We start from the raw sequence: 22,518 nt of genomic DNA on the forward strand, positions 1-22,518 counted from the left end.
TCCCTGCCCTTTATGCAGATGAGAAACCTGACACCAATCCTGCTGGTAAAGAAAGTACTGGCTAGAACAGGGGCTTCCCAACCTTTTTGAGCCTGTGGGCACCTTTGGAATCCTGACGGGGTGGTGAGCACAACCACAAAATGGCTGCCACGGGAGGGGGAGTCAACCCTAAAATGGCTGCCGCAGGAAGTGCGGCCAACAACAAAATGGCTGCCACGGGAGTGGGAGTCATCCTTAAAATGGCTGCCGCAGGAAGTGCAGCCAACCACAAAATGGCTGCCGCTGGAGGCGGAGCCAAATACACAGAGGAAGCCAGAGTGTAGGGGAGAAGAGTGGTGATTAGGGTAATTAATCAGGGTAATTAAAGCCCTTCATAGTCAGGTTCTGGCATACCTAAGGGACCGCCTTTCCCCATACATCCCCCAGAGAGCACTGGAATAGATGGTTGCCTAAGCCGTTTTGTAAATAATCTCGCTCTCGCTTATTAACTCTGTTCCAATGCTTATTAATATGTTTTAACGTTTTAGGAGGATTTTAAATGATCATTTACATGATGTTATGACTATTTATGTATCTGTGTGAGCCGCCCTGAGCCCGTCTCGGCGGGGGGGGCGGGTTTACCAACCCGATAAACAAAAAAACGTTTTTCTTCGCTCGGGAAGGAGGGCTCCAGAGCAAACTAATCTATGCAGCAGCTGAATCGTTCGCTCACAGCTTTAATGCCAGTAGCTCACAAAGTAGGATTTTTGCTCACAAGATTCCGCAGCTTGGGCTCTTTTTGTAGCAGGAACTCCTTTGCATATTAGGCCACCACCCCCCAATGTAGCCAATCCTCCAAGAGCTTACAGAGCTCTTCTTACAGGAGCTACTGTAAGCTCTTGGAGGATTGGCTACATTGGGGTGTGTCGCTTAATATGCAAATGAGTACCTGCTACAGCGGCTGCCGCTGAAACGTGATTTCCACCTGCAGGGCACCAGGAAGCCCACAGGCCAGGTGAATAGGGAAGGAGGGTTGGTCCTTTTTTGCTTCGTGCTTTATATAGCAGCCCCGCCCCCATAGCCAAAAACGTGCTAGGCCGCAAAGCCAGAAGAACAAGCGCCGCAGAAAGGGAAAGAACGGTGGAAGAGAGGATAGGCCGAATTGAGGCCCGGCTGAGGTTCACATTTCGCTCGAAAGGATAACGACAGAAGGCTTTTTATTGCGTGGTTTTCTCCTTGGCTCTCTGAACGGTGCTCGGGGTGTTGTCTCTTTCAGAGGCTGGGCCCGCCAAACACGCTGCACGTGCTCGTCCGGGATGTGAAGAAGGTAAGTTCGACCGGGAAGGGGGACAACGTCTTTGACGCTTCGCCTCAGTTGTCAGCGGGACGAGAGGACGTCAAGCAACCAGGCCTCTGAGGAGGAGGTCTCGTGTGACTTCCACAAGGGGTTTGGGGAGCAGCCGTGGCTTGGCGGTAGAGCCTCTGCTTGTCATGCAGAAGGACTCAGGTTCAATCCCCGGCATCTCCAGTTAAAAAATCTGGCAATAGATGATATGAAAGTCCTCCGCCCGAGACCCTGGAGAGTTGCTGCCAGTCTGAGTAGACACAATGTCCTTGGTGGACCAAGGGTCTTATTCCATATCAGGTAGTTTCATCTCTTTGGGGCCGTGGCTTAGTGGCAGAGCCTCTGCTTGGCATGTAGAAGATCCCAGGTTCAATCCCCGGCATCTCCAGTTAAGAGGACCAGGCAGGAGGTGATGGGAAAGACTTCCGCCTGAGACCCTGGAGAGCTGTAAAGAGGGGCTGTGGCTCAGTGGCAAAGCCTCTGCTTGGCATGTAGAAGATCCCAGGTTCAATCCCCGGCATCTCCAGTTAAGAGGACCAGGCAGGAGGTGATGGGAAAGACTTCCGCCTGAGACCCTGGAGAGCTGTAAAGAGGGGCTGTGGCTCAGTGGCAAAGCCTCTGCTTGGCATGTAGAAGATCCCAGGTTCAATCCCCGGCATCTCCAGTTAAGAGGACCAGGCAGGAGGTGATGGGAAAGACTTCCGCCTGAGACCCTGGAGAGCTGTAAAGAGGGGCTGTGGCTCAGTGGCAAAGCCTCTGCTTGGCATGTAGAAGATCCCAGGTTCAATCCCCGGCATCTCCAGTTAAGAGGACCAGGCAGGAGGTGATGGGAAAGACTTCCGCCTGAGACCCTGGAGATCAGCTGCCAGTCTGAGCAGACGATGCTGACCTTGATGGACCCAAGGGGGGTCTGATTCACTAGAAGGCAGCTTAATGTGTATTATATGGGAAGGGCTGTGGCTCAGTGGCAGAGCCTCTGCTTGGCATGCGGAAGGTTCCAGGTTCAATCCCCAGCATGCGCAGCTAAAAGGACCAGGCAGTAGGGGATGGGAAAGACCTCCGCCTGAGACCCTGGAGAGCAGCTGCCAGTCTGAGCAGACGATACTGACCTTGATGGACCCAAGGGGGTCTGATTCACTAGAAGGCAGCTTCATGTATTCATGTCACTCTGCTCTTCAGACGCAACGTGGCAGTCTTCATCATAAAATGTGGTCGTGACCGGTAGCTTTGGTGACTTCTGAAGACCAATGCATGGGGGGAGGAGAGGTCCACCGATGGTGGCTGTGTTCCCTGGGGAGGCTGGCTACTCTGTTCCCTGTTCCCTACTCTGTTCCCTCTCTCCCTCAATCGGAAGCACAAAGACCCTTTTCTTGGGTGAGGCCTTTGCACATTGCGAGCTCGCATCTCACGTTCATGGGAGGCATCGTTCATGACCTGTCATCTCTTTCCTCTCATCTCTCCCTCTTTCTCTCCCTTTCCATCGCATTCCCATGGCTCATTCTCATCCAGCGGCAATCTAGGGGATTTGGATGGGCTAACTTGGAGGTGAATAGCTCGCCGAAAGCATCGCGTGTCTGTCGTAGTCGGTGATTCGCTTTACGTTTCCTTTGTAACTAGATGCGCCCCCCCCCAACTCGCTTGTCTGCGCACGCACACACAAAAAAGCTAAGAGCGAGAGAGATCCCATTTGAACAGTGAGGCATTGTGATCAACGTTCCAGGACGTCTGCCAGAGTTTTAATAGAACTGTCTGATTGTCGACAATAGGGCCAGCAGAGATTATACAACATGCATGTTTACCAGCTCGGGAGTGGGGATTAATCAAAAGCTTGCTTGGTCCCTCGACGCTGCAAAGTATAGTTAGTGGGGGTTTGCTAGACACCTTTGTATAGTCAAAGCTGTGGCCAGGATAGGGCTCTGGTATCCTTTGAGGCCGCTGGTCTCTATCGCAACATAGGGGGGTGGGAAGAGGACCGCGGGGTGCCCCGTTTTTAAAACTGAGGCAGGGAGTACCGTCTGCTGCAAACGGAGGAGACTCTGCTGCCATACTTTCATTCGCCTCACTGTTATTTATGTATTTAATTAATTGGATTTATAGCCCGCTCTCTCGGAACCGGCTCAGAGCGGGTAATATCAATTTATAAAACACACAACATTCTAAAACGTTAATGAAATACAATAAATACACTAAAAATCATAATAATGACAATAAATGTAACAAGATCCATAGAATACACATCCCCCTGTACAGCTAAGGTAAAGGTAAAGGTTTCCCTTGCTCGAAAGCCAGTCGACTCCGACTCTAGGGTTGCAGTGCTCATCTCCGTTTCAAAGCCGAAGAGCCAGCGCTGTCCAAAGACGTTTCCGTGGTCATGTGGCCGGCATGACTAAACACCAAGGCGCACGGAACGCTAAAAGATGGCATAAAATCCTAGGGAGGGGCAATATATGGCCATCTGATGGGAAGGAAGGGGGAGGGGAGAAGGGAGGGGCAGGGGCAGGCCAGTCATAGATGAAACCCATCAGGAAAGAGCCCGTTGCTGCCCTCAACCATAAGCCCAGCGGAACAACTCTGTTTTGTAGGCCCAGCGGAACTTTAACAAGTCTCGCAGGGCCCTGATCTCTCCCAGAAGAGTGTTCCACCAGGCTGGAGCCAGGACCCAAAAGGCCCTGGCTCTGGTTGAGGACAACTGGACACTCTTTGGGCCAGGGACCACCATTTTAAGGATCGGTCCCTAGTTCCATAGGAACTGAGTCTCAGACTAGAAATTCCAGCTGCCCACTAAAAGAAGCAGGGAGCTTATTCATGCAGCATCTCAGAAGTGCAGACTTGAATGGGCAGGCATTGACTGGAAGGGAGTTCTCTGCCAGTGCCTGTAGTAGCTGTTGGAACTAGCCAGCTGCTGCAGGCACTTAGAGGCTTCCGGGCTCGTTTGCAAGATTCTTGTGTGAGCGGTGTTCTTCAGGGTTCCAGTGGTAGGAGAGGGTTGGGTACAGCTGGGTCATTTTGATGGGCCCCCAGTAACACCAGTCCTGATTGGGCATTCATAAGATGCTGGAGATGCCCCCCCCCCCGTTGGGTAGACGCAAAAACAAAACTGAACAAGTTACTACGAAACAATTACCTTATTTGTGTATTACAATTAATAAAGATACTCTTCCACAATCTCTGTTCACAACCCAGTAATTGATACAAAAATCCATCAGTCCATGCTCAGTCCGTTGTCTTTTCCCTTCTCATTCAAATTTTCTTAGTGGAATAAACCATTTGTGCCGAATGAGCGCTTCGAGCTCATTAATTTCAAAGTGCACCAGAGGAATGTTCCAAATAATTCATATTTCAAAAGTGCATCACGTGAAGGCTGTCGGAAGGACGCCTCCGTGGAAGGTGGGCAGGCGCTTCTTTCAGAGTTCGCGGCGAGGCTGTGCCTTTGAACCCGGCTGCCTCATGGAGAAGAGGCCACCAGCTCTTCCAGAAGTTCCCCAGAAAGGGCCTTCAGACTCAGCCGGTGTTAGTCTTGGTCGGAGGCAGACAGAGGGGTGATTTCCCGGCCTGGTTTGGTGCAGGTTGTAGAAAGTAAATGGGCTCGGCGCTCCTCCAGTTTGGGGCTTCTCTTCCAACTAATGTTCTGGGTTCCCACAGGGGAACCTGCCCCCCGATTACCACATCAGCCTCATCGATATCGGCCTCGTCCTGGAATACCTCATGGGCGGAGCCTATCGCTGCAACTACACACGGAAGACTTTCCGGACCCTTTACAACAATTTGTTTGGACCGAAGAGGGTAAGAGTCGGCCAGGCCTTTTCTGTCTGTTCTATTCCTGGGCATTCAGTATCTAGGTGCGTGAGGGTTACAAACCCCCAGATGAACCAAGTTTGAGTCCAGTGGCTCAGATGTCTGAAGAAGTGTGCATGCCCATGAAAGCTGATACCCAGAATACAACTTGGTTGGTCTTAAAAGTGCCCCTGGACTCAAACTTGGTTCTATCAGAAGAAGTGTGCATGCACACAAAAGCTTATACCCAGAATTAAACTTTGTTGATATTAAAGGTGCCCCCTGGACTCAAACTTGGTTCTATCAGAAGAAGTGTGCATGCACACAAAAGCTTGTACCTTGAATAAAATGTGTTAGTCTTAAAAGTGCCCCTGGACTCACACTTGGGTTCTGTCTAAAGAAGTGTGCACACTTGTACCCTCTAGTGGTCGATTTGATATTGCGACTGTTTATGCCCGGAATACGTCCCTGCAGATTTAAACTGCAGGTTTTTAACGACTGTGTATGCCCGGAATACCTCCCTGCAGATTTAAACTGCAGATTATTATGCCGGAGATAAACCGGTGTAATATCAAATCGAACACCAGAGGGAGCAAAATATGTGCAGAACCCCAAAGAAACAAGAACTTACAAGCAAGAAATATGAGAATTCAGACAAGATCAAAGACTTTGCAGCTAGCAAAACAGTGTACTCCCTTGTGAAAACCTGCTGTTTCAGGTTGGGTAGCCCTGTTAGTCTGTTCGTAGCAGAAGAAAAGAGTAAGAGTCCAGTGGCACCTTAAAGACTAACAAAATTTGTGGCAGGGGAGGAGCTTTCGTGAGTCACTGCTCACTCCCTCAGCTACCCTTTGTTGTTTCAAGGGAGGGAGAAGGGGTGAGCATAGAATGCTACACAATGTATTTTTGTTTTCTAAAAAAAGTGCATTTCCTTGGAAACATACTGAAGAGCTGGCAATTTAGTTGTTGTAGATTTTCCGGGCTGTGTGGCCGTGATCTTGTCATTGTAGGACCTGACGTTTCACCAGCAGCTGTGACTGGCATCCTCAGAGGTATAAAACCATGCCCTATTTATTTTTAAACTCTCTTCTTTCCTGTTGAAATTGTGAAATTCCTGTCCTGAGAAACACAAAATGCTCTACATCTGACAATAGCACTACAGATAAGATTAGAATTTCAACAGAAAGTCCATATGCAAAAGAACCTCCTCAGGAAAGCTCCTCCGTTAGCATGTCCACAGCCTGGGGAACTCAACCTTACCCCACCTTCCTGAGTAGATATAAATTACCTGCCTACCATTTTTTTTCTCACCTTGACACAGAGGGTGCGTTCAGACGGGCCGTTTAGTCTGCTTTCGGCATGCATCAGTAATGGATCTTATATCCACGTTCACACACCCAACATCTGCGCACCGTTCCCAGCCGTCGCTTTCTGGCTCAACCCCCCTTTAAAACTGAGTATTTTGTTACCGGGCCCCCAAGTGGTGTTTTCCTGATTCTCCGGTTCTAGCCACACTTTTCTGACATCTGATCGCTCCTGCGGTGTCGAGCCACTTCTGGTTTAAACCCCCTCGAGGGGTTTGGATTGATTCGCCCTGGTGGTTCTTCGCATGCGCCATGATAGTTCCCCCCCTTCTACGGAGAGGCGCCTATGCACATGCGCAAAGTGAGGGAAAATTTAAAAAACCTGCCGACACACGCTCCCGCGTGTCAGTAGTGTAGACGCCGGGGAGCGACATGACTGCGCGGTGAGACGGGATAAGGGAGGTAAGTGTGATCACGATTATCCAGAGCAAATATAATCCGGTTAGAGCAGGAGCAGTTTAACCCGCTCCCAGCACGCCGTCTGACCGCACCCAGAGAGTCCTCCACCTTTCTGTGTTATACCTCTGAGGATGCCACTCACAGCTGCTGGAGAAACGTCAGGTCCTGCAGTGCCAAGACCACGGCCGGACAACCCGGAAGATCTACCACAGCTGGCCGTGAAACCCTTCAACAACAAGCTGGCAGTTTATTAACATGATTAATATTTTTTTTAAAAAAAACTATTTTACTAACTATATATATTTTCTCTTTTGTGTTTTAACGCCTGCAGCCCAAAGCTCTTAAACTTCTTGGGATGGAGGTACGTTGCTTGTGTCACTGGAGAATGCACTGTTCCACCCCCCCACCCCCACCCCACTTCTCTTTCTCAGTCTAAGGGGAAGGTCATGGGTGAGATTGACAGGAGGTCAGGAGCAATGCTCCCTCCAAGCTTTGGAGTCTTGTGAGCAAAAGTTCTGCTTTGTGAGCTACTGGCATTAAAGTTCTGAGCGAGCGATTTGGCTGCTGCATACATTTGTTTGCTCTGGAGCCCGATCCTTCCTGAGCGAAGACACAAATGTGTGAGCCGGAGGCTAAAAAACTGTGAGCTAGCTCACACTAACTCAGCTTAGAGGGAACATTGGTCAGGAGGACCATTTATATCTTTCCCCATGATTGGTCCTGGTGGTGGGAAGGGCCAGCAAGTCACAGCTGACGTACGGCGACCTTGTAGGGTTTCCAAGGACTTTCTTGGTGGTCTCCCACCCAAATACCAACCAGGGTGGACCCTGCTTGTGTGTGTGTGTGGGTGTGTGATGTGGTGTCAGGTTGCTTTCAACTCATGGCGACCCTATGAATTAATGTCCACCAAAACCTCCTGTCGTTAACAGCCTTGCTCGGGGGTCTTGCAAACCGAGGGCCTTTTGTGGCTTCCTTTATTTGCGTCCCTCCATCTCACGTTGGGTCTTCCTCTTTTCCTGCCGCCTTCGACTTTTCTTAGCATTAGCTCCTGAGATCTGGCGAGACCAGGCTAGCCTGGGCCATCCCAGGTATAATCAGTTATGATCAGTTCCACGCAACATTAAAGGAAGAGCTCGTTATCGGTTCTTATTCCGGGGGAGGGGATTGGGGGGAGTTGAAGGCTACGTCCTGCTTTTCACTCTGCAGTCTAATCGATTGCTCATTTTTAAAAAAATGAGCGATGGATTTAACTGGAGATGGAAAAGCAGACACATCTCCTAACCTGACACACACATCCCACACACAGGGGATCTTCTTCCTCCTCCTCCTCCTCCTCTTCCTCCTCTTCCTCCTCCTCCTCCTCTTCTTCCTCCTCTTCCTCCTCCTCTTCTTCTTCTTCTTCCTCCTCCTCCTCTTCTTCTTCTTCCTCCTCCTCTTCTTCTTCTTCCTCCTCCTCCTCCTCCTCTTCTTCCTCCTCCTCCTCCTCCTCTTCCTCCTCCTCCTCCTGTTCTTCTTCTTCTTCCAGGAGATGATCTGCCACAGAGCCACGGCTCCATCTCTGTTGGCCACTGAGGCCAAGTTGTTTGTTCAGAAAAGGTGACTTCTGGGATCCAGCTAAGTTAGGCATTAATGCAGACAGTTGCTTACGTTCCTCATCCGCTGCTTTGCCTGTCCAGGAGCTCTTTGGGGCAGTAAAGCTCCTCCCTCCCCCCTCCCCCCTCCGTCTTTCGAGATTCTCCCAGCCCGGCTCACTGCCAACTGCACGCTATTATTGCAGCCCGAAGAGCCAGAAGCTGAAATGCTCAGGACATCATCACCATCACCACCACCATCATTATTTTATTCGATTTATTAATCGCCCCACCCCAGCTATGCCAGGCTCTGGGCGATGTACAAGGGAGGCATAATGCCATAAGACAAAATACAAATTTTAAAAATCCAATACAGTTAATAAGAATAAAACCAGAATAAAATCCCAGAGGGCGATTTACAGTTTTCTATTCCTTTCTGGACTACTTAGCTATATGGTGGTGGTGGTGGTGGGGGGCATAGAAACTTAACAAAATACAGACACAGGAAGAGAGGGGAAGGAGGGGAAGGGTGCCAGCCAGCGTAACCAACCCGTTGCTGCCCTCAACCAACAGCCTGGCGGAACAACTCCTCGCTTTACAGGCCCTGCGGAATTGCATCAGATCCCGCAGGGCCCTGACGTCATTTGACAGAGAGTTCCACCAGATCGGGGCCAGGACCGAAAAGGCCCCGGGCCCTGGTCGAGGACATCCGGACGTCCCTGGGGCCAGGGATTGCCAGCAAGTTGTTATCTTCAGAGCGCAAAACTCTCCCGGGTACACACCAGAGAAGGCGATCCCGCAGTAAGTTACTGGACGGTCTCCACTAAGTCAACGGGAAGAAGGGAAGGAGCGAAAGTTTAACAGGACAGCAACTCTGAGAAACCTTTCTAGTGCTTTATCTGTCCAGACTGGTCCTTTTGGTACTGTTATTTGTGTTTTTTAAATGCCCTCAAATCAGGACTGAAAAAAGCACCGGTCCCCGTTGATTTTGGTCGCTTTGTGACAAGACGAGAGTCACTGGAAAGGATCATAATGCAAGGAAAAGTTGAAGGCAGCAGGAAATGAGGAAGACCCAACCTGAGATCAGCTGGCTCGATAAAGGAAGCCAGGGCCCTCGGTTTGCAAGACGTAAGCAAGCCTGTTAACGATAGGACATTTTGGAAGTCATTAATTCACAGGGTCACCGTAAGTCGTAAGCCACTCCATGGCCGCTTTGTTGGAAATATATGTGTGTTGCAAGGTCTAATTCAGTCATTATAGGGTTCATATGTTTACCTTGTGTGCTGATGTTTAGACTGACCTGGAAGGGAAACCTGGCTCAGAGCCAATGAAAACAAAGCCCGGGACATCTAAGTCTGTTTACTTACAGTAATTGGTTAATGTATTCAGGTGATTTCCTCTAGGGGTCAAGAAGAAGAATACGAATCTCCATTGCAGTTGTTGTTGAGAGACCGTGTAGTCAGTCTGTTTCTGTAGATGTAGAGATGTAGCCTTAGATCTTTTATTTTGTAGTTTCCCCTTCAGAAAAAAAGGGTTTTTTACACAGAAAGAAATGCCTCCTCTCCTGTGAAGCAAAGATCCATTGCAAACTCTGAATATCTAAGTATTTTTGCCATTTTTTCCCAACACCCTTCACACACGCACCCTCCATCAATGCTGTTAGTGATGCCGTGTGGATTCTTTATCAAAGCTACACGAACAGATGCTCCAGATGTTCAGCACACCAAGCGCACATGACCGGAAACAGCAAGGCTGGGGCCGACTACGCATACCAGCCCTGCCTCGTTCCTCTATCAGGCTATTATACAATACTTTGTTGGGTTTTCCCCCCAGGCTTTTAGGTTATCATTTAAACCATTGGAATCAACAACAAGAACCAAAAAGTAACTGTACAGGAAACGCATCCGCCTCTATTGAAAGCGGGCGCGAGTCCACATTGTTATATCACTGTTTCAAATCGGCTGCGAAATATAGAAATACAAAAGCCGAGCCCGCCCGGTCCGAAAAGCTGCTAAGCAGCTTTGCCCGGTACAAAGGAAGCACAGACAGGGGGATTAATCTTCTTTGAAATCTCTTTGTCTTCTCCGGCCGGCAGCGAGGGGACTGAGGGTGTCTCTCTCCGCCAAGACAGGGAGGCTGGATTATAACCAGCCCAAATGGGAGGACGGCAGCAAACACGTCCGGAGATGCGTTCGTGCCAGCGTCCCCTCTAAGCTGAGTGAGTGTGAGCTAGCTCACAGTTCTTTAGCCTCCGGCTCGCACATTTTTTTTGTCTTCGCTCAGGAACGAGGGCTCCAGACCAAACTGATCTATGCAGTAGCCAAATTGCTCGCTCACAATTTTAGTGCCGGTTGCTCACGAAAAAGAACTTTTGCTCACAAGACTCCACGGCTTAGAGGGAGCCTTGGTTTGTGCGGCCTCTCTGGGCCTTGCTGTAGTACACAGATACAGACTCTTTCCATTCGAGCGCAAGTTGACATGGTCCGTTTAGACAGTGCCGGTTACATGGTTGGGAGGGAGAGGGGCCAGTACAGGAGAAGCAGCAAAGGAGAGGGGGGCCAGATACTCTCTCTTGGAGGGAGGAAGGGGCTGTGGCTGAGTGGCAGAGCCTCTGCTTGGCACGCAGAAGGTCCCAGGTTCAATCCCCGGCATCTCCAGTTGAAAGGGCCAGGCAGCAGGTGATGGGAAAGACCTCTGCCTGAGACCCTGGAGAGCCGCTGCCAGTCCACAATATGAACTTAATGGGGAGAGGCCGTGGCTTAGTGGTAGAGCCTCTGCTTGGCATGGAGAAGGTCCCAGGTTCAATCCCCAGCATCACCAGTTAAAAGGATCAGATAGGAGGTGATGGGAAAGACCTCCGCCTGAGACCCTGGAGAGCAGCTGCCAGTCTGTGTAGACAATACTGACCCTGATGGACCAAGGGCCTGAGTCAGTATAAGGCAGATTCCTATCCACACAAAGCCAGCTGGGTGACCTTGGGTCAGTCACAAGTTCTCTCAGAGCTCTCTCGGCCCCACCTACCTCACAGGGTGTCTGTTGTGGGGAGGGGAAGGGGAAGGTGATTGTAAGCCGCTCTGAGACTCCTTTGGGTACTGAAGAGCAGGGTATAAAACTAACTTCTCCTCCTCCTCCAGAGCCAGTTTGGTGTAGTGGTTAGGAGCGTGGCTTGGATTCACCACTCCTCCACATGCAGCTGCTGGAGTGACCTTGGGTCAGTCACAAGTTCTTTCAGAGCTGTCCTCTCAAGGGCAGTTCTTGAGAGAGCTCAGCCCCACCTGCCTCACAGGGTGCCTGTTGTGGGGAGGGGAAGGGAAAGGAGATTGTAAGCCGCTCTAGGACTCCTTCGGGTACTGAAGGGTGAGGCATAAATCCAATCTCCTCCTCTCCTCCTCCTCCTCCTCCTCCTCTATTCCTAGCTCATGTGGACAACTGTTACAGACTGAATTTCTTCCTTCAGAGCCTGACTTTTTCTTCCAGCTGTGGTTTTTCCCTCCCTCTAAGGCACCTGCAGCGTCCTGTCCTCAGTAGTTCTCTTCAGTTCCTTCTGCTCTAAGGCACCTGCAGCGTCCTCAGTAGTTCTCTTCAGTTCCTTCTGTGCCAGTTGCTGTAGTCATTGTTTGCCCTCCTTGATGCTGAAGAAAACTGGGCAGTCCTGCCTGGCTTTGAGCTTTCTGAGTGAGAGGTGAACAAACCCCTTCTGTGTCTGTAAGGATTCTTTCCATTGTCTCCTTCTTTTGCATGCCGTTTTGTTCGTCCTCCGCGTGGCAGCCGGAAAACAAACATTGATCCGTATTCTGTTGGTATTTTAAAAGATTCGCCCGCCGTTTCCCAAACTTCTGAAAGGAGAGACCTACTTTTGTTCCAAATTATACTAGAGGCATTTTTTATTTTTGTAGCAGGGATGGTTTACTGTCCAATGAGAATGAGAATCCCCTCCCTCCATGGATCACCCCCATTGTGTTTCTGAGTGAGTTGCTGCGTTGTGTTGTGTTGCTGCGTGAGTTCGGCACGATTACCCTCCACGAAAGGCGATTCTGTTCTGCTTCTGTGTGAGCGTGCGCTTCAGTCACATTCGATGTGGCAAAGTTCTTTGGCTTCAGCGGAAGCCAAGTTGGAAACTTGCAGGATTCGTACAGAGATGCAGTGGGCAACCTCTCCAGGGTCACGGACACACCGGCATGCTATAGTTTGGGAATTATTGGATGAGACAGAACCCTTGAATTTCAAATCAGAGGAAAAAAATGGGTGTCCCCTACGGTAGATCCAGCACCCTCGTATTAAGTCAACTGATTTGCGCATGGGAATGATGCATGAACAGCGCATGGTGTGTGTGTTTTTCCCCTTGAGCTTTTTCGTTATTAGCATCATTGGGAAATGCATGCCAAGGGTCAAAGGAAGACGGAGTTAGACAAGCTGGCCTATTTTCCTAACACTGGCTCTTTTTCCATAGGACGACGAGCCGCCGAGCAAAGGGAAGAAGAAGAAAAAGAAGAAGAAAGAGGAGGAAGTGGACATCGACGTGGACGACCCCGAGGTCAGCCGCTTCCAGTACCCCTTCCACGAGCTGATGGTGTGGGCAGTGCTGATGAAGCGCCAGAAGATGGCCCTCTTCCTGTGGCAGCGTGGCGAGGAAACCATGGCCAAAGCCCTCGTGGCGTGCAAGCTCTACAAAGCCATGGCCCACGAGTGTTCCGAGAGCGAGCTGGTGGACGACATCTCGCAAGACCTGGACAACAACTCCAAGTGAGTCAGCCGGATAGGACGTTGTGCCGGGTAAAAACCTGAGCTGATCGTAAGTTCCGGGCAACCAGACCAGGGGTCATTTCGTAGAAAAAGAGCTAGGGGAACTCATTAGCATAACTCATTAGCATATGCCACACCCCCTGACATCACCGGAAGTGTGTCATAAGGCCACACACCCCGCCCCCCAACCGCCACCGCCGGCCTTGCAGCTCCACTGCCGAGCCCCATGAGGGGCCCGGCGGTGGACCTGCAAGGCCGGCGGGAGTGCAAGGAAGCCCCGCGAAGGCCCTCCCTGGCCCCAGGCAGGCAGGGGGGGAGAGAGGCAGGGAGGAAGCAATGTACCCTCCCTCTTCTCCTGCCTCCTCCTAGCTGAATGAGGGCCGGGGAACTGCGATCCCCCCGATCCCCCCCGAAATGACCTCTGAACCAGACTCTTCTTGGGAATGAAGGCGACGGGTCAACTCGTGTGTGGCTGACGGGCTAAAGGTCATGTGGTTCGAGGATGGAAATAGATAAGAGGAAGTCAGATAGAAGGTTCCTCAGTTAAGACGCACTTGCCAGAGCAACGTTTTCAGAGCCCCTGGATGTACGGATGCCAACCTCTCTAGGTGGTGGCGGGAAGTCTCCCACAAGTGCAACCAGGCCCGTTGCCAGGATTTTGTGGCTTCTGAGACAATTTTTTTTCTGTTGGGGCTGAAGGTCTCAGGGCAGGAAGAAAAGCCATTGAGCCAGTAGAAAGCTGTGACCAGGGGAGATCTCCACATTGCAAGCTGCCAACCACTTTAGATGACAGTTCTCAGCTGCTGCAAGTTAATCACTTCTGCCAGCCGAAGCAACACTTCTGAAAACAAGCCGGCAGGTGGGGGGGGGGGGTGACTTCTGTAGTCAAGAAAGCCAACACTGAGGCAGCAAAACTCTCTTGAAGGAGACCTGTTTCTTGACACAGAGATAGAAGGGATCCTAGAGGTCACCCACTCCAACCCCCTTGATCAGTGCAGGAGCTGGTCAGCTACAGCACCCTACTCTGCTTAAAGGAGCGCACATCTTTTAAAAAAATGTTTTCAAATGATTGAAAAAAGCATTTACGGGAGAATTTCTTGTGGGGCTTTGCCTTTAAGAAAGGGGGCAAAGCCCCCCAAAGCCCCACCGTAGCTATGGGCCTGACTACAACTGATCTCCAGGCTAGAGTGATCATTTCCCCTGGAGGAAAATGGCCGATTTGGAGGAATGACTCTGTGGCATTACAATCTACTGAGGTCCCTCCCCTCCCCAAAATCCACTATCCCCAATCTCCACCCCCAAAATCTCCAGGTATTTCCCAACGCAGAGTTGGCAACCCCAACTGGCAGTCACCACCGTGTCAGTCATGAGAATCAGGCAGTGACCCTCCATCCTACCCACTCTCTAGGTTAGGTGTCCCCAACACGGTGCCCATGGGAATCATGGTGCCTGTTGACACCTTTCTTGGTGCCCACCGAATGTTTCTAGAAGGTGGGTTGCGCCAGGTGGGATTCTTGGCCAGCAAGGGTTCTGATTGGCCAGTGAACGTCCAGTGGGCTATGTGGATCAAAATAATATTGTTTCTGTGGTACTGCCACCACAGTGTTCGTTTTATTCTCCCTCAGTCCTCCTTCCCAGTGTATATTTTGAATTACCCATCTCCTCTTCTGTGCTTGGGTTTCCTATGTGTGGTTGGCTCCGCCTCCTGCAGCAGCCATTTTGTGGTTGGCTCCACCTCCTGCAGCAGCCATTTTGTGCTTGGCCCCTCCCCTTGCAGCAGCCATTTTGTGCTTGGCCCCTCCCCCTGCAGCAGCCACTTTGTGGTTGGCTCCGCCTCCTGCAGCAGCCATTTTGAAGCTGTGCCACCATTCTCTGTCCAAATTCCAAAGGTACCTACAGGCTCAAAAGTATTGGGGACCCCTGTTTTATTGAGAAGATGGATTGGGGTGTAGGATAAAGTTGCTGGATACGCGTTGTATGATTTCCCCACCACACCAAACCCTGTATCTTTGTTTCTCCAGAGATTTTGGCCAGTTGGCCGTGGAGCTGCTGGATCAGTCCTATAAGCACGACGAGCAGGTGGCCATGAAACTCCTGACCTACGAACTGAAGAACTGGAGCAACTCCACCTGTCTGAAACTGGCGGTGGCGGCGAAACACAGGGACTTCATCGCGCACACCTGCAGCCAGATGTTGCTGACGGACATGTGGATGGGCAGGCTGCGCATGCGCAAAAACCCAGGCCTTAAGGTTGGCACTAGCCTCTCTGAGCATAACATGTTTATTGGTCGATTGATCGATTGAAAACATTTATTATCCTCTTTTCTTCCTCTCGGAGCTCACCGGTAGCTTACAAACATTGACAAAAACAAATCAAATAGAAAAATACACTAAAAACATAAAGCCAAAATTTTAAAATCAGGACCACTACTTAACCAAATGCGGTCCTAAATAAATCCGTCATCAACCGCCTCCTACTTTCTTCTTATCTTACCGTTCTTTCGACTCAGAGGTCTCGAACAGCTCGAGATCCAACCCTCTTAGAAGGAATCGCCGCCGCTGAGTGTTTAGCAACTGCTAAGGTAGTTTTCCGATCCTCATCTACAAGGAAAGACTGGATGATTTTTTTTTGAGAGGGTAAATTCCCATAACCTATTAAGAGGGAGAGCAAATACCTTACTCTCAAATTGGACCAGATTTCACACTCTGATAAAATATGTTCTAAGGACTCGAGTGGACCACATTTACAAACTCTGTCCGGATACACTGTGCCTGCGAATCGGCCTTCTGGTATGGCTGTGGGAAAAGAATTTAACCGGGCGGACATGCGCGCTCTTCTAGAATGAGAGATCATTAGGTCTTCTAAGTAGCTTGGAGAACTGCCTCCTGAAGATGGAAAGTGAGGGGAGGTTGTTCCATAATCATGGAACATGTGTTGCCTCCGAGGCTATGAACACTTGAGGGAGCAGAACTGCTGCCATATGAACAAACCCTAATGAGAGGGATACTTTTTTTTTGGGGGGGGGTATTTCTGCATGTTTTGAGTGTGTGCTTGTGTGTCTGTGTGCTCATGCCTGGAAGTCATGGCGACCTCTGGCAGCTCCTACTGGGGCACGGAGGACGTTCAGAGAAGCGGCTCGACAGCCTGCCTCTGCGTCCCAGCCCTGGTATTCCTTGGAGGCCTCCCTTCCAATGAGCTGCCAGGGTCGGCCCTGCTCAGCTTCCGAGATCTGACGATATCGGGCTTGCCGGGTCAATCCAGGCTAGGGCAGGAGTGGGGGACTTCTGATGTTGGGGGGGGGGGAATCAAGGAACCAGATAGAGGTTAACAAAGAAGGAAGGCCTGGATATGAAGTATCCTTTGTGTACAACTGGCCTCCTGTGCCCTGCCTATAAACACACGGCAGCAACTTACCTATGTGTGTACAAATGTGCTATCCAGTTGCAACCGACGTATGGCGACCCCAGCAAAGAGCTTTCAAGGCCGCTGAGGAGCAGAGGTGGTTGGCCATGGCCTTCCTCTGCAGAGCCTTCCTGGGTGGTCTCCCATCCAAGACTTATGGCGACCCCAGCGAGGGGCTTTCAAGGCAAGAGAGAAGCAGAGGTGGTTGGCCATGGCCTTCCTCTGCAGAGTCTTCCTTAATTGTCTCCCATCTAAGACTTATGGTGACCCCAGCAAGGGGCTTTCAAGGCAAGTGAGAAGCAGAGGTGGTTGGCCATGGCCTTCCTCTGCAGAGCCTTCCTTGGTGGTCTGGTCTCCCTTCCAAGTACTGACCCTGCTTAGGTTCCGAGAACTGACAAGATCGGACTGTACCATGTTACCCTTCCCTCCCACTGGCAACTTAGATTTTGTTATTACTGAGTCATAAAGATCTCTGAAGCCCAACACGTTTTTTTTCTTGCACAGGTTATCATGGGGATTCTCCTCCCGCCCACCATCTTGTTCCTAGAGTTCCGAACCTCCGATGACTATTCCTACCAGACATCCAAGGAAAACGAAGGCGGCAAAGACAGGGATGAGGATAATGCGGTTAGTGGTGTACCTCGCCAGGACTCTGCTTTTTAGGCTGCTTTGTTTGGCTCCATTGTTGTCTGTGGTCCAACGGGTTCCTTGGGCTTTTGAAGGAGCTGCCAGGGTTCGATAGTCAGGTCACGCACAACACAACGCTTCATAAGAAGGATTCTGTTTATTGGTACGCCAGGACTATGACACGTGTACAGTTTGTGTCAGAAATGCCTGGGAACAGCATGGCACCCTGAATTATACTAGGATCAAACACACACACCCCTTACAAGCTGAAGCCAATAAGCAAAGCTCGCGCGCACGGGGCAAGAAAGCGGGCAAAAAGCAAAGGCCGTTGTTTCCCAGCAAAAGCCGACAGCAGCTGGAACATCCCAAGGTCAAGAAAGTAGTGGCCATCTTGGTTTTTATGCGAGGAGTACTGAATATATTTTTCTATGATTATAACTGGTTTTAAAAATTTCAATGTATGTATTGTGCGACGACAAGCGGTGAGGTGGCGAGCGGCAGATGGAGAGCTCTGGAAAAATGGCGACTGAGGCACAACATCTACGAGGGTGCGGACGTTGGTGGAAGGCGGAGCTAGGAAGACGCTGGGAGTGCGGAAGGCGCAGGCGCGGCGGAGCCTCAATGGACGGAGCCGGAACCGCACCGGAAGCGCGCCGAGCGCCTGAGAGGCCCGCTGAAAACGCCACCGGAAAGATCACAGATAGAAGGAGAAAAAGCCAGAAGAAGCCGAGCTGACGAGCCGTTCCAGAAGGAAGAAGATCGAATAACGTCCCTCCACTGGGTGCTGTTAGGACAGTCCCCACCCCAGTATATATGTGGCCATAGGTAAGGGATAACGGTTAACTGTAAGCCGCTCAGAGACCCCCTGGGGAGCAAGCTGGTTTCCCCCTCCACACATTTCAGCAACATGGCAGTGTTAACTGACATCAGCACAAAAACCTGAGAAACCTGTTTGATCAGCGACAACGGGAATTAATGTAGACACCACGAGTAATGATGGCCTTTGCGTCCTGCTTTTTTTCATGTGTGGTTAAAAAATTCCAGAGCAGCTGTAGCTTGTCTTTCAGTCATTTTCTCTCTCATTGTCAACAACTCTGAACGGTAACTTTATAGATGGACTCCGGGGTTTTTAAAAAATCTGCAGTCATAAAAATAAGCTCCGGTTGGTGTTGTGGTTAAGAGTGGTGGACACTAATCTGGAGAACTGGGTTTGATCCCCCCACTCCTTCACATGCAGCCAGCTGGGTGGCCTTGGGTCAGTCACAAGTTCTCTCAGAGCTCTATCAGCCCCACCTACCTCACAGTGTATTTTGTGGGATGAGGAAGGGAAGGAAATTGTAAGCGGCTCCTTTGGGTAATGAAAAGCGGGGAATAAAAAAACAACCCTTCTTCTTCCTCCTCCTTCCCAGTTTGGTGTAGTGGTTAAGTGCGCAGACTCTAATCTGGGAGAACCAGGTTTGATTCCCCATGCCTCCACATGCAGCTGCTGGTGTGACCGTGGGTCATTCACAAGTTGTCTTAGAGCTGTTCTCTCAAGGGCAGTTCTTGAGAGAGCTCTCTCAGCCCCACCTATCTCACAGGGTGTCTGGTGTGGGGAGGGGAAGGGAAAGGAGTTTGTAAGCCGCTCTGAGACTCTGAGTAAAGGGTGGGGTATAAATCTGTTTTCTTCTTCCTCCTCCTCCTCCTCCTCCTCCTCCAGGATGGAAATGTTGATACCGGTTCCCGAAAAGGTGACGAAGAAGATGGAGATAAAAAGCAGAGGAACCTTCCTATTGGGAAAAAGATCTATGAATTCTACAATGCCCCGATCGTCAAGTTCTGGTTCTACACGGTATGCGAAATCATAACTTTTCTGAAAACATCACTTTCTCTTCCCCTTGTTGACGTCTTCATAAGGGACTTCAAAAGCCTGGTTCCTTGCTGTTCCTCCGTCACTTGGTCGAGAGCCAAGCGAATTCCAGATGTTCTCCAGGACCTTCTGCCTTGGAAATTACTTTCCGAGGGTAGCCGTGTTCATCTGCAGTAGGAAGGCTAGATTCGGGTCCAGTAGTACCATAGAGGTCAAAGAGATTTTCGGGGTATAAACTTTCAAGAGCCAAAGATATCTAATGAAGGGAGGTTTGACTCTAAAGAGCTGATACCCTGAAAATCTTGTTGTTCTCTGTGGTGCCAAAAGGCTTCCCTTGCTCGAAAGCCAGTCAAATCCGACTCTAGGGGGCAGTGCTCATCTCTGTTTCTAAGCTGAAGAGCCAGCGCTGTCCGAAGACGTCTCCCGAGGCCATGTAGCTGGCATGACTAGACGCTGAGGTGCACGGAACGCTGTTATCTTCTCACCGAAGCAGTACCTGTTCATCTACTTGCAATTTCTTGCTTTCGAACTGCTAGGCTGGCAGGAGCTAGGGCCAGAGACGGGAGCTCACTCCGTCACGCGACAGATGGGTCTCGAACTGCCAAACTACAGACCTAGCTTTCCTTGGAGAGGATCATTGCCTGGTCAACAATCATGGGAAGGTCACAGCCAAAGGTGTCTACTGGGGAAGACCATGAAGCTTCCTTCTACTGAATCAGACCTTTGGTCCATCAAGCGCAGTATTTGTCTACTCAAACCGGCAGCAGCTCTCCAGGGTCTCACGCGGAGGTCTTTCCCATCACCTCCTGCCTGATAATTTTAACTGGAGATGCCGGGGACCGAACCTGGGACCTTCTGTGTGCCAAGCAGATGCTCTACCACTGAGCCACAGCCCCTCTTGACAGCTCTCCGGGGTCTCAGGTGGAGGTCTTTCCCCTCACCTCCTGCCTGATCCTTTTAACTGGAGATGCCGGGGATTGAACCTGGGACCTTCTGCATGCCAAGCAGAGGCTCTTCCACTGAGCCACAGGCCCCTCTTTACAGCTCTCCGGGGTCTCAGGTGGAGGTCTTTCCCATCACCTCCTGCCTGATCCTTTTAACTGGATATGCCGGGGATTGAACCTGAGGCTGTACCACTGAGGCTGTACCCCAGGCCCCCATTTCTGTTTGTATGCATTTTGGAAGCACCACAGAAACCCGAGCAAACCTGTGAGAGAAGACAAGAGGCAGCTTTTGGTTTCCATTTAACTGGAGATGCCGGGGACTGAACCTGGGACCTTCTGCGTGCCAAGCAGAGGCTCTGCCACTGAGCCACAGCCCCTTATTCAGCCCCAGCCCCCCATTTTTGTTTGTATGCATTTTGGAAGCACCACGGAAACTGAGCAAACCTGTGTGAGAAGACAAGAGGCAGCTTTTGGTTTCCAGAGGGAAGAGTAGGACTGCAGCATCGCCATCAAAGTCCAGGAGATTTACAAACAAATGAGTTGCCAGAACACATTTATTTGAAAAGTCACTGCAGGTTCCTTTTCCTCTTCCGCAGATCTCCTACCTGGGCTACTTACTGCTGTTCAACTATATCATCTTGGTGCGGATGGACCGCTGGCCGTCGGTCCAGGAATGGGTGGTCATCTCTTATATTGTGACCCTGGCCCTGGAGAAAGTACGAGAGGTAATGCGCACATTTCCACTCCTGGGCCTTTTGAGTTACCCGTATTGTAACCAATGCTCCGTCTAAGCTGTGGAGTCTGGTGAGCAAAAATTCTACTTTGTGAGCTACCGGCATTAAAGTTGTGAGTGAGCGATTTGGCTACTGCGTAAATTAGTTTGCTCTGGAGCCCTCCTTCCTGAGCTAAGAGGAAAATCTGTGAGCTTGAGGCTAAAAAAACTGAGATAACTCACACTAACTCAGCTTAGAGGGAACACTGATTGTAACTCTTGGTTGATGCCACACACATCCAGAGACTTGGGAAATTCCTTATCGGATCATTATATCAATGAAGATTTTGTTGTCCATGTGCAGTTACTATGAGGAGTTACCCATGGCCTATTCCATAAACCAGGGGTGTCAAACTCATTAGTTACGAGGGCCGGATCTGACATAAGTGAGACCTCGTTGGGCCGGGCCATGTGTGTCATAAAAGGTAATGCCAGGTAGCGGAGATATAAACTTTATAAAATAAAAACATGCTTAAAACATGAGCACTCTTGCAATATTTTGTTTATTTAACTGTGTCCGATAACTGACACCTCTTGCTCTGAATCATTGCATCAAAATGTCTGTGCCGTTGCAATCTTGAGGATGCTGTTCAGGTGTGTCTCTGTAAGCTGCAAACCGGCGATGACGCAGTAGCAGCAGCAGAACTGGGAGAAGAAGCAGAAGACAGGCGGTTCCACTGCGGGCCTGAAAGGAGCCCTTCGGAGGCCTGGGCCGGCCCCTGGGCCGCATGTTTGACACCCCTGAGTTAACCCATGGCCTATTCTGTAAACTTTCAACAGCCGCACCGCGTATCAGAAAGCAACACCTGGTTTCAATGTATAGATATTTGCTTCTTGATGTGTGTGTTATCATAGTATTTTTTACCACTGAGCTGGCCCGTAGCCATGCCCCCCCTATTTGGGGCTCTGCCCCCTTTCTTAAAGGGACAGCCCCACAGGACCCTTGCCTAGAACAGTGATCTATCCTTTCATCTATTTTCTATAAGTCCTCAGTGTAGAGAAAAGCCTTGCAGCCAGATCCTGGGAGGGTTTACTCTTGAGTAAGTCATTTCAGTTTTGGAGGAAGAAGTGAAGAGATTGGATTTATATCCTGCCATTCATTTGGAGTCTCAGAGCGGCTTACAAACTCTTTTCCTTTCCCCCTCCCCACAACAGACACCCTGTGAGGTAGGTGGGGCTGAGAGAGCTCTCCCGAGGACTGCCCTTGAGAGAACAGCTCTGAGATAAGGAGAAGAGAAGAGACTGGATTTATACCCCGCCCTTCACTACCCAAAGAAGTCTCAGAGTGGCTTACAAACTCCTTTACCCCCTCCCCACAACACACACCCTGTGAGGAAGGTGGGGCTGAGAGAGCTCCTTCGAGGACTGCTCTTGAGAGAACAGCTCTGAGAGAACTTGTGACTGACCCAAGGTCACACCAGCAGCTGCATGTGGAGGCGTGGGGAATCAAACCCGGTTCTCTTTCAAGGACTGCTCTGAGACTCTGAGTGAAGGGCGGGGTATAAATCCAACTCTTCTCCCTCTCCCCCTCCTCCTGCCAGTATTTTCATACTGTTCCTAACTGACGCTTCTTTTCTCCTAGAGAGCCAGTTTGGTGCAGTGGTTAAGTGTGCGGACTCTAATCTGGGAGAACCGGGTTTGATTCCCCACTCCTCCACTTGCACCTGGCTGGATGACCTTGGGCGAGCCGTAGTTCTGATAAGAGCTGTTCTTGAAAAAAGAGCAGTTTCTGTCAAGAGCTCTCTCAGCCC

General features: G+C 50.4%; 1 protein-coding gene across 1 annotated transcript in view; it reads left to right on the plus strand.

Moving 5' to 3' along the window:
• Positions 1-22,518, plus strand: part of TRPM1 (transient receptor potential cation channel, subfamily M, member 1) — a gene marked incomplete at its 5' end in the record, with an annotated part of 68,036 nt that overhangs the window by 25,421 nt on the left and 20,097 nt on the right. Inside the window, 8 exons of the mRNA XM_015419490.1 lie at positions 1,256-1,306; positions 4,967-5,107; positions 7,190-7,219; positions 12,880-13,172; positions 15,194-15,422; positions 17,080-17,202; positions 18,902-19,033; positions 20,592-20,720. Of these exons, the coding sequence (XP_015274976.1) occupies positions 1,256-1,306; positions 4,967-5,107; positions 7,190-7,219; positions 12,880-13,172; positions 15,194-15,422; positions 17,080-17,202; positions 18,902-19,033; positions 20,592-20,720 (1,128 nt within the window). The remainder of the gene's footprint in view (positions 1-1,255; positions 1,307-4,966; positions 5,108-7,189; positions 7,220-12,879; positions 13,173-15,193; positions 15,423-17,079; positions 17,203-18,901; positions 19,034-20,591; positions 20,721-22,518) is intronic.

The sequence above is a fragment of the Gekko japonicus genome, unplaced genomic scaffold (genome assembly GCF_001447785.1).
Source record: "Gekko japonicus isolate JY-2015 unplaced genomic scaffold, Gekko_japonicus_V1.1 scaffold653, whole genome shotgun sequence".
NCBI lineage: Eukaryota > Metazoa > Chordata > Lepidosauria > Squamata > Gekkonidae > Gekko > Gekko japonicus.